We start from the raw sequence: 12,450 nt of genomic DNA, 5'->3' as shown, positions 1-12,450 counted from the left end.
CTCCCTAAAGAGCACAAGTTTCCTTGTTAGTTTATTCTCTCTGTAAAATTAAACTTGTCTGTCTTTAAATGCTGAAGGAGATAAACAATTTAAATGTAGCACCAATATGTTATTTCTTTTTTCCCAAACCCTACTTGCTACTTTTTACGGGACAGGAAGAGAATTGTTACTTTCCTTACATTATGACTGCATTCTGCACTGTGGGGAGCAAGGTCAGGGAAACAATGGGTGTAAGCGTGATTGCAGAATTGAGTGGCTGCCAGTTATAGTTGCTGCTATTAGTGGTATAGGATCAAAGAAAAAGTCAATAATCATTTGTGCTGTAGATTCCTAGTATAGTTGTTGCTACTTCTTTAAAATGTGTAACAGAACAACTCACTATGTTTTGGAAATGTTAAAATATGGTGGTATCTCTCCAGAAGCAACAGTTTTGTGAACTCATTTATCATAGCATTTTGTAGTACTATGTGCCTCTGTGTGTAAAAAAAAAATCTATTTTTCTTTCTAATCTTGGAAGTAGGAGGGTATCCATAACAAGGCTACGACAGATAAAAATTCAGGTCTTGATAAAAAACTTGTAGGTGAAATTTGGAATCTAGTCAAGTTTCAATTTGTGGATTAGTATTTTTCCAACATCTAATTGTACAGTTCATTTCAAAATATCTTACTTCACGTTTGCAAAATTTGTAGTATTTTAGATGGCTCTAGAGAAAACACCAGCTGTTACTGTTGTCCTTTGTTGCATTTCATTATTACAATATTAAGTGGTACACAAAGGCATTTTTAAAGTATAGTCTATCATCCTGGAAAAGTTAAGAATTAACCTTTGCTAATTATTCCACCACAAAGATTAAAATGTGGGGTGGTTTTCTGTGTTTTGTTAGTTGTTTTTTTACCCAACTGGAGGCTTATGACATGTTGCATAAGGATCACTGACCTCATGAACATATTGATATCTGCTGTGCTCTGAAATAAACGTAACTTCAAGAAAAGAGAAACAATGGAAAAGCAGCAAAATCATCCTAAAGATAATGTATAGAAAAGACATAGTTTTGGTTGGTTTTAATTACCTCAATTTAACATTGATATTTTTTTGCTATAAAATGCAAAAACTTTACATTTAACTGTAGGAGTATTTTGTTACTTAGTTTGCATAATACTTTAATATGTATGCACTGCTCTGCTTGAAAACATTCAAATCCAAAATCTTAGTTTTACTACATCAAGCATGTAAATCTGTCCTGTTTTGTCCTTTCAGGAAGTAAATGCACTTGAGTGTGAGATTCAGTTGCTGAAAAATCTGCTGCATGAACGAATTGTTCAGTATTATGGCTTCTTGAGAGACCCACCTGAAAGGACACTCTCAATATTCATGGAGTACATGCCTGGGGTAAGCAAGAGAGCTCATCCACTTTAGCCATTGATTGTGTGCAGGGTTATGAGCACCCAAGCATTCAGCTTTGCATAAAAGATATTTTAAACTGTCCAAATTAAAACAATCAAAGATGGGTACTGACAACTGCTTGCAACCTCCTGTCTTTTCCATTGGTTGCTTGAGTTTTCAGAATTACAGTGGTTCATATGAAAGCTCTTTGTGTTTGGTTTTGGCTTAAGTGGTGCTTGGCAATGTCTTTGAAAAGATAATATTAGTATATTAGTAAACTCTTAAATCTCCCTGACTCTTACTGTTTTGTTTTGCCATGCTTCAAGTATTTCTGGAAAATAAAAAGTAGCTGAAATATAGGGATGGGAGTAAGAGCATACAGAAAATAATCTTGGTGTTTACTTCTTGTGTGGCGCCTAGGACATGCTGAACTGCTGTTCTTCGTCTTTGCTAGGAAATATTATAAGGTCAGAAAACTGTAGGTTTTCATTTTCTCACCTAGTGGGGTCAGCAGAGCTAAACAAAATGTGCTCCTGTAAAAACAGAGGCTCTGTATTTCTGAGTAGTTACAGCAGTCTACTTACTATGGGACTCCAGAGGGGAAAAGCAGTGTCTGGGCATTGTTTTCTTGGTGGTGGTGTGTTTTTTGTTTGCTTCCTTTTTTTTTGAGTTCTGGGTCTTGTTTTGTGGGACATCTTGAATTCTTCTGAGATTTGGAGAAGTGACAGAAGTAATCTTAGCAGTTTGTAACTCCATGTGACAAAGACAAGTCATACAAAAATAGTTGCAAAACTATTTTTGAAGAAGTTTTGATTTAATCTTATTTTAAGCTAAAATTTTCTTACCTCTAATTTTTACCTAAAGCACCATCCTGTAGTACATGGTGGTTTTTTACTTGACAATGTTTATTTCTGAGTACAAGCTAACACAAAGAGCATGTGTTATGTCCATCCTGAATGTCACCACTTACCCATTAAAAAGTTTGGGGGTGCTGTGTTTCTTTACACTGGACTGGAACTATTCAGCTGCTTGCAAGTTTTAAGGTTAAATCAAAAAGAATTGTAATTTTAAATGTCTATGTTTCAGGCACAAATTTAATTGAATTTCAGTTGAATTCTAGAAGTGTTAGTGTTTTATGCTTCTTTGTCATAGGGTTCCATCAAAGATCAATTGAAATCATATGGAGCACTCACAGAGAATGTGACTCGTAAATACACACGGCAGATTTTGGAAGGAGTTCACTATTTGCACAGTAATATGATTGTCCATCGAGATATTAAAGGTAATGAGAGTTCTGTGCATAGTGCTCTTTGTTACTGATCCTTTTCTAATCTTATGTGAAGCACTGAAATGCAATTAAGTTTGAAATACCAAAATACTGACTTAAAATCAGTGTGATTGCTTTCCATTTTTTAGTCTTGTCACTGTTGTAAGTGGGGGAGGGAAAAATAAGCAACTTTGTGATGTTCTAGCAGAGTTCTGGCAATATTTGTTTAGTCTTCATCTGTAAAACAAGCAGGATAAATTCCTTTGATTTTACTTCACTATTAATAGCTTTAGAAATAGAATGTGCAGAACAAAGCACTGTGACTAAAGTTTAGATTCACCGACTTTTGTTTCACTGTTTATGTAGAAATTACCCAGCACTTCACTGGTACAAGAAGTGACTGGCAGAAGTGACTTGCCTGATCAGACTTCTTCCATTTTACTGCTTGGAAGCCTGGTGCAACATTTCCTTTCTGTAGATAGGTGCAGGTGATTTGCAAGTGTTGCATAAGCAAGGTGTGAATATGTAGGAAGATGGCAATGTGCAGAATAGGTGCGTTGAACACAATGCTGTTGTAGTCCCTAATATTTTTCTGTTACTTTGTATCAAAAGTGTTTTGTTCCAAAGCAGGTTGAGATACCACAGTCAATTTGTATATGTTGTGCAGATAAGTTTTGAATAAGTCTGTAACACAGTTTGAGGTGTTGCTTTAAAATAGCATGGAGACATTTTCAGTTGTGTGGAAATTCCTTTCCCATTTATTTTAATTTCCCAGGTATGGCACATTCCTGGTTTTGTCAGGAGGGCTTTACAAAGGGACTGCCCCTTCATGGAAGAGGCCTAGGATGCAAACCAATGTGTGCAATTCATTATTTTCTGAACTCCAGAATAGACTAGTAGGAATGAGCAGAGAAAGTAAATTCTCTGGCTTGAAATCCTAGGTTGATGTTGAATTATATCACTGAATCCAAACTTCTGTTACTGTTTCCCATGCCAAAGCCTTGAGTCTTTCATGAAGGTAATGCTGTGTTCCCTTCCTTCCAGGAGCAAATATCCTGAGGGATTCAGCAGGCAATGTGAAGCTTGGTGACTTTGGTGCCAGCAAAAGACTGCAGACTATCTGTCTGTCTGGTACGGGAATGAAGTCTGTCACAGGAACTCCCTACTGGATGAGTCCCGAAGTTATTAGTGGAGAAGGGTACGGCAGAAAAGCAGACATCTGGTATGTTAAAAACCCCTTCTCTACTGAAAAGTGTCATTTCATTTTCAACAGAGAATAGGTGTTTGTTATCTGAAGCTGCTGTGTTTCATCCTGGGATTTAAGCTGGAAAAGGTGACAAATGTTAACACTGACAGTCATATTTGGAGAGCCTTTACACTGAAATTTAATTTTTCACATGGCAATTTCTCAGCCCATCATTTTAGAGATCATGAGAGAATCCTTTCAACTGACCTTGCATGAAGTTAAGATTATCAAACTCTTTGTAAGTTCTGAAGAGGTACTGACTGAAAGCAATATGTGAAGCTTTGAAACCTCAGTTCAGTCAGTGTGTTGTAATGAAACTTCAACACCAAAATACCGTTGATGCAAGGCAGAAAATAAAATGCTGCTCCTCTAAAAGTTGAACACTTAAGAGTGAATTTGCTACATTTAAAAGGGAGTATCAAAAAACAATTTGATTTAAGTTGTTATTAAATACATAGAACTAGGAGGGAAAGGTAATTTGCAAACATGAAGTTTAGTGAATCATATATGCAACAGTCTGACATGGCTCCAGCCCAGTGGACAGATGACTTTGGCAATGAGATTCTTTGCACTGCAGCTGACCTGTGAATCTGCAGTAATGGGCAGGCAGCAGCAGATGGGCTGGAGTAGTAACACCGTGTGTTTAAAAAGGAACTACGTTGTATCCAAGCAGTGGCAATACTTTTACCCTCTGGGAAATTAATTTGGCTACTTCAGATTATTTAGTAATACATGAAAAATAGGTCAACTTTATATCAAGAAGCTGACTTGTTCAAATTTGAAGAAAAAAAGGTGTGTTTTTTGGTGGAAACTTAAGAAAAAATACTGAAGTTAGACAGCTGTCAGTCAGTAAATCCTTATTGTGTAAAGCAATGTATATCTGTTTAAGCACAAAACTTCTTGCAAGTATCTTGAAAAACACTGAAACTTTCTAAGAATTGGGAAATTAATCTAGCCCTATCCATTTTGCAGTATTGTTCACTTGTTATTGGAAGATGCTGATCTTTAAGGACTTCCAGAACAAAGTTTTTCTGGCCATATGTATGCCCTGCTGCCTTCCTAAATTCTTTAAACAATCTTTGTTTAGGATCTTAAAATTTTGTTTGTCAATCTAAGTATATTTTTAGTATCCTTTACTAAGAGAGAAGGTACCTTGAAGTAGGGCTTTTGTTCTTTTGTTCAGCTACCATATTATGTTTGCATACGATTCACTGGTGAATTGTGCATTCACTTGTGCATTTCTAATGAGCTGGCAACACACATGGCATGCACAGAGCTTTCCTGATGCTTTGCATTTCTGTTCAGCCTCAAGGAACAGGAAAGCTTCCAAGTGCAGTGCTGAGTGCGTGGCCTGCTGACCACTAATGCTGGCAGTGCTCTACCAGAGTTGGTATTGCCTGGATAAATAAGTAATTATCCCCTCACTGAGGTAGTGGCTTTCAGCCCAGGGAAGTAGTGAAGTAGAGACATAGGTAGTGATTTGTGTAACTCTGAGATAAAGGTACAGCAGTACGTGCTGTTTTTTTCCAATGCTTGTTTCATGCTGAAGTTACTCTCTAGTGTTACGTGGATCCTGCTTGTTTGTGATATTTTGGTCTCTCTCTGCTATTTCTTGTTTTCCTGGAAGGGCATGACTCTGTTGTAACCTGCTGTTTCACTTCTGCCTCTGTTTCAGGAGTGTAGGTTGCACAGTGGTAGAAATGCTCACTGAGAAGCCCCCATGGGCAGAGTTTGAAGCCATGGCTGCCATCTTTAAAATTGCCACTCAGCCAACCAACCCCCAGCTCCCTCCTCACATCTCCGACCACGCTCGGGATTTCTTGAAACGGATTTTTATCGAGGCCAAGCTGCGACCGTTTGCAGATGAACTGCTAAGACACACATTTGCACACTATCACTAACACCTGCCTCAACTCAGCTTGCATCTACTGCATTTATTTTCTATTTGACTGCACTTTTATTTTTTATTTTTTACAAAGAAAAAGGAGAAAAAAGACAAGAGAGAGAATATTCTCTTGAATCTTTGTTTCACTTATGTAAACAATCTAAAATTTGTATCTAAAATGAGAATCTTCTCTCCCCTGCTCCCACCAGGACTAGAACTTTTTGTTTCTATAATGTACTGATGTGGTTGATGTAGATAAAGCACTTTAGTACATATTTGTTCCTTATTTAAAGAGGAAAAAAATTACAAATGCTTGGACAGTCAGGAACTGTGTGACTTTTTCTGCCACCGCTGACTGACTCAGGGTGCAGGGAAAAATAGACATGCAGCTAAAGGACATGAAGGTTACTTCTATGTGATTCTTATATATATTGTAGGTACTTGCAGCAGAGAGTTCTAAGTTCTTACTATATTTTAGCATTTAATCAGTTTCTGGAATGTACAGTTTAAGCAGGAACATGTGGTTCTGAGAGTTAATTGATGAAGCTGGAAGAACTTGGAACTCTTTGTATAGCAGCATGTCTAGCTGGTACTTCTATGTGACCAAAAGAAAATAACAAAAATGACTCAGAACTGATGTACTAGTTAGAGGTTTTGGTGTAGAATTACTGTATTATCTTAATATGAAAATAATTACAGGTAAACAGATTATGGGCCCAGACTCCTAGAAACTACTATACTGCAAAGGAGAAATTTCCCATGCTAGACAAAAGTCAGCTATTGGATGTAAATAGTTAGGAGAATGACTCCTGCTCTACCTGCCAAAGAGAACCTCTGTTGCATAAGCTTCGAGGGAGACAGTTATCTTAGCTGATAAAAAAATACTGATGTTGAGGGTCAGTTCTCCTCCACAGTCTCATGAATGGCTGCAGGGGAAAGGGAATGACTAATCCTTGTGCAGTATATGAGTTACTGGATTCAGAATGAGCTATAAGAAATATTTGCAAAGCTGTTGAGAGGCGCTAGGATGGAATGTATGTCAACATCAAGTGCCTGAATAATAGAATTCTTCCCATTCTGCACTAAAAAAACTTAGTTTAGTAATGCAGGTCAGTCATCTAGGATGTGTTGCGAATTCCTGAAATAAAGTCAGACATCTCGTAAAATCAGGAATGAGTAACTGAGAAAGCTAAGATTCCAGTTATATTTTTAATAAAGTTGCACTGATGTATCCTATGAAGAAGGAGGCACAGCACAGAAAACTGTACAAAGAACAGGCCAAAAGTGCAGAGAGAGCCAGCAATTAAATAACAGGAGTGTGATTATTCCAGCCTGATAATCCAGAGTGGTGTTTGTCAGATTTCCAACTGTCATAAAGTGTACATTAATTACTTTTTATATTTCTGAAAGAGCATAATAAAAGAAGTAAAAATCTGAAATATTGCTTCTCAGTTGAGAAGCCCAGGTACTGATCAGGTGTAGTGAATAACTGTCCTTTCACAACAGAAAAATCAGACTCTCATATTTTTGTAGAAGAACAGAACTTAGATAATTTAAAGGGGCATTTGGAAATAAACTATTGGATGACAGAATTGAAATTATGTTTACTGTTTTGGGTAATTCATTGCTTGCTTTTATTGTTTGTTAAAGACAGAGCAGGCTGGTACTGTGACCCCTGTCTAGTCTGACAAGGCTCTACCTGTTCTGCATCTTTAGAGGAGTATCAGGACTATGAAAATCATGGAGACAGAACAATAAGCTTTCCCATTCCCACAGTCACTCACATATGAGATTTCTGAATTTATTCTGCTGAATTCCATTTGTTTTACCAGAGCATAAGCAGGAGTATGGATCTATCCTAATCACTTTACCTGTAATGGAGTAAGAATGACTTTTTTTTGGCCATCTCTCCAGAGACTGAGAGTTGTGACTTCTTCAGCTTCTGTGAGCATTTTACCCATCTTATAATTTTCTCAGTCAGGGTCCACAACTGTGCAAGGTTTTCTTAGCACAGGAAGAACTAGTCAGACCAGGAAAAGTGTAAAAGGCTGAAAGGAAAGGCAGCTTGTGCTGACTTTTTTTTGTTTCTCTGTCACTAGATAAAAGCTACGAAGCGGCCTTTAAAAAGAATTGGTATCTACTCTGCTGTAAGAGACGTTTGCTTTATAAGAAAAATATAGTGACAGTAGGAATGGGAAGTTTCATGTAGAACCTAATAGTTTATGTAGGCAATTTTCAAGATCATGTAATGAAATTATGATTTCAGACTAAGAAGGTACCAAAACCAAGGTGAAAATGTATATAAAACCCTGTAGTGGTCAGTGATTACTGAAAAGGTAAGGAAATTTAACATTACCAAAAAAGGACATTAAAGGGAAAATGTAACCAGGTTTATCTGTAGCATTCATAACATTTAAATATACTATTCTAAAGAGAAACTGCACTCTCTGAAGCTTGAAAATTTTTAGAATCTAGTTTTCTTATAATGTGATCTTTCTGTGAGACAGTGCTGGATCATGTATATTGCAATATCACTTCCTAGTTGTGATTTTTAATTACTGAACAATCAAGTTTGCTGCTTTTGTGCCTTTTCTAAAAAACAATGGCATTCAGTCATGACAACGGTCAGCATTTTGGAGCCAGGAAGAAAGTGACTTTCAGAATACATTTTTCATCATGTCTTTGACATGTCAGAAAGCTGCCAATGTAAAGACTGTACTTCTTAAATGAAGTTGACATTTTCCAGTTTGAGTGATTCTAGTAAAATTTTACAAATATAACCAAGGCTAGGCTTGAGCTAGTTTTTCATCCTAAGGAGAATTTCTCTACTGACTTAAATAACTTAGAATAAATTTTTTGAGCTAGAAATAATTTGAGCTAGAAATAATTATGTAGCTAAATCAGACTTTTACGAAGAGGTTGGCTATTACCCCCAGTGGGGTAATGTAGTAAAACAAGCTGTATACAGGGTTTGTTAAACACTTACAGGGATTCCTGGAGTGATGGTGAATGACCCCTCATTCTAGAATTTGTGAGGTTGCATGGAACTTCATGCTTTAAACTCCATTGGAGGAGGATTGCAGAGCCAAGATCCCTACTCACAACTTATTGTATCTCACTTAAAAAGCCACCAGCATTTTAGACCAAAAATTGGTCTTAATTGTTGAATCCAGTTATTAAAAAATGCCAGTGAAAGCACTACTGCTGCAGGGCTGGTTTGCTTTTCTGTAAATGCCACAATGAAGCTGTACTCTCAAGAAATAAGGGTTCAAATTCACGGTGAGTATGTATATTTTCAAAAGTCTTACTTATCTAATGATTTTTAGTATTCTGTCTGTTGCACATAATAAGTGACAAAAGCTACTTCTGTGGTACGGTTTTAATGGTGTAACTAACCACCCTGTTAGAGCATGACTCAAGGTTTGACTTGTGTTGTGTTGGTGAAAGTTGCTTATTTTTTACTTGGGTGATAGAAATATCCATTGAAGAACCCAAAAGGGTATGGATGTAATAATTGCATGGTTAAATCTACAGACTTCTTTTCTTGACAGTTTAAATATAGTATTAAACCTTCTAACTTGATTCCCAATTCAATTTGTAGCTAAATAGTCGTTTCAGTAAAATAAAATGAAAAGTTTGGGGTTTTTTTAGCTAGTGCCTTTTTCTCTGTATGCCTTAATTTTGTTCATGTTGGAACACCATATTGAAATATGTCATACAATTTCATGTCAGCAAAGCTGCCTTAGAGAATGGGTTTTTTCAAAGTGCTCAAAGCAGAGCTTGCCTAACTGCATTGAAAAGTGTGCAGGAGTTATAATCTGTAGCAGTCATTCAAATTCAGAATTTAAAAGTGAGTTTTGGCTTCCTGTGCTAATCCACGTTTTGTATTTGCATTCTGGATATTGTACACCAACGTACATGCCAGAAAGATGATTTGTCTGCATGCACCTAAGTAACTGGATTGTCAGAATTTGGCTTCCTGGCTCTGGGTATCAGACTCTGCAGCAGAGTTTCTTACTGGGCTTGAAAGCAAAGTTGGTACTTTTGTAAGTGTGGTACTGTATTAAAAGCTGTTTACTTTCAGTGCACAGGAATATGATCTGTCAAGCAAACCAACAGATTTCTTTCCTGTGCCTTTTGGATAATCCTAATCCTGCTGTTGTCTTGACTGAAAGCCTTGGAGCACCTATAGGTACAGTGCAGTACAGCAAGCCATTCTTTTGGACAGCATAGAACAATGTCTAACTGCAGCTTCAGAGACTTGAGCAAATTGGTCAGATCTACAGTTATTTATAACCAATTTCTTACTTTTTTAATCTTGAAAGACTGTGTCACACATATAGAAAAGTATAATGTATGTGCTTGAATGTAAATCCCTATGGTGTTTCTGGAAAAGCAAAAGTATTGCCGCCAGTGTAATTTCTTCTTGCTGGTAATTTGCTGTCTTGTGGCAATGACAAGTCTGCAGTGTAGAATCACATACAATTACCAAAGCTTTTCTATTCCATATACATATAGCCAAAAGTGATGTTTCATGTCTCTTATAGTGTGTATCTACCAGTAAGCTGTTGCTGACTGAGTAAAGCAGGTACTAGTAAAAAGTGATAGACACTGCCCATATTTCAGACATGTGGGTGTTTATAGTTGCTGTTTGAAATGCAAAACTCATGCTTGTATTAAAATGAAGAGTCTTCTTTTTAAAAGCTCTTTCTAATTTAATCTTACTGTTGTCATTCTAAAATTACTGCATAAGCTTGATGACTAAAACCTGGTAGCTTTTGTAGCTGGGTTTGAGCCTTGGGACATTTCAGGAGCACCATGAAGATAAAATTGTGACCTGATCTGTTTTGTGCCACCATAGTGACAATGTTCCAAAGGTGTGGGAAGCGGCCAGTCCTCTTCATGTGACAGCAAGATGTCACCCACAGTTACTTGGGTGTGAGTGCTGCCTTCAGGAGGAGCCACTAATGTGCACTGAGGGGTCAGACAGGTTTGCTATCAAGCCAAGGTTTTTGAATCAAAATCTGTGATAATGAACAAAGGAGCTCTTTTCTCATTTTATATCCCCCCACGTGGCCCGCACCATTTCTTTTTCCTTCTAGTTGGCAAAGCTTAAGTCCTGCATAGGTGGTGGCCCATGATAGCTCCTGAGTAAGGTGTGTGTCCAGCTTTAGACCAGGGAGCCCATCACTTGAACCCAGGATGCTGCAGCTCCCATTTTGCTGGTTCAATATTTGGGTTTCCTCTAGCAATATATATGTGTACGGAGTTGAGAGGTAAATAGGATGGAGGAAATTATATTTCTCATGTTTCAGAGCAGTCACACCTTGGCTAGGACTTAGATGTCAGAAACTTATTTTAAAGGGAGAGGACCTGGATTAAATGGCATAAAAATTGTATCTCATAGTTCAGCCCTCATGCTGAGTCCACAGGTCAGGAGGTCAGGGTCTTCTGCTGAGAAATAAGAAAAAGGATATTCCAGCTTGTGAGTGGATAGTCATAGGAAATACATCAGAGTTTTTTTGTGCTTTTTATTCAAAAATAGATTATCTTTTTTCCCCAGAGGTTTATATAATGTGGATATAAAAACAAGGATTGCATTTTCTTTTCTGAACAGCCATTAGATTGTCAGTTCCCTAGTGCTTGTTTCTTGTTAATACCAGTAAAAAAAGGTGGTGTCACCCTAAAATTGGAATGGTTTGTTAAAGCATAGTGTCTGTCATCTCAGACCTCACAGGAGTTGTATAATGTAAATATGTGGAGGAGACTTAGATTAATTGGAACGTAGGATTTTAGTTTTCATGAGGCTATGAATAAAAATTTGTAAATTTACTCTTTATCTAATGTACATTTTTATGTAGCCATTAAATTCTCTATTTAATCTATCAGTTTCTCACTGTAAATGTTTTTACTCTCAGTTGAATGCTGGGCACTGTTTGTAATGTATGTACACAAAGGTGTTTTTTTCTATCAACATTGACTTTTTTGCACATTTTTGGAAATATTTAATTTGTACACTGATTTAATACTCTGACCAATTGTCGATGGATGTATGAGAATCACGTGTGTGTGCAATGTACTACTGTCTGGATGTATGGGGTTTTTTATTACTTTTGAGATGTTGCTGCCAGTAACTGCACTGCTGTTGCTGCTTTACATGGAATATCTTATGTATAAAAAAAGATAAAAACAATTTAAAAATTAGCTGATGGTTGAGGAACTCAGGAGTTGGGCATTGCTTGCTGGTTCCACTGTCTAACAGCCTTCCAAACTTAAAAACAACCAACCAACCCCACCTTGTAATTCTGTGTATGCATTGAATGTGTGTGTATATATCCCAGTAATCTTATTCCACAATTTCATTTCTACATTTTTATGAACTTGTTTTTTAAGGGTACTATGTTTAGTTAGAATAATTAAATATATAAAAGCTTTGAGAGATGATTTACTAGATAAATATATTTTCAGCTGGCTGATGTTCAAAATATTTTTTTAATTTTTGTTTTTAACCATTCGAAATGTATTTGTATTTCCAAAATCAGACACGAATTGTACTTAGAAATATATTAAAACACTCTGTAGGGACAACAGTGTGATTTCTCTTTTAAGAATTCTGTACTTCAGAACGCTGCGCAATGTCACTCTCGTATTTCAATTCCGAGTTGGCT

The 12,450-nt window shown here is 36.8% G+C and overlaps 1 protein-coding gene across 2 annotated transcripts in view; it reads left to right on the top strand.

The window, feature by feature from the left end:
• Positions 1-12,437, top strand: part of MAP3K2 (mitogen-activated protein kinase kinase kinase 2) — a 49,068-nt gene extending 36,631 nt beyond the window's left edge. For both annotated transcript variants that reach the window (XM_021526172.2, XM_021526171.2), the window contains exons 14-17: positions 1,259-1,390; positions 2,537-2,666; positions 3,696-3,873; positions 5,573-12,437. In XM_021526172.2, coding sequence (XP_021381847.1) covers positions 1,259-1,390; positions 2,537-2,666; positions 3,696-3,873; positions 5,573-5,798 — 666 coding nt within the window. In that variant the 3' untranslated portion in view covers positions 5,799-12,437. The remainder of the gene's footprint in view (positions 1-1,258; positions 1,391-2,536; positions 2,667-3,695; positions 3,874-5,572) is intronic.
• The last annotated feature ends 13 nt before the right edge of the window (positions 12,438-12,450 follow it).

This window comes from Lonchura striata, chromosome 8 (assembly GCF_046129695.1).
Source record: "Lonchura striata isolate bLonStr1 chromosome 8, bLonStr1.mat, whole genome shotgun sequence".
Classification (NCBI taxonomy): domain Eukaryota; kingdom Metazoa; phylum Chordata; class Aves; order Passeriformes; family Estrildidae; genus Lonchura; species Lonchura striata.
The sequence above is the reverse complement of the archived record's forward strand: the minus strand, read 5'-3'. Positions and strand labels throughout refer to the sequence as shown.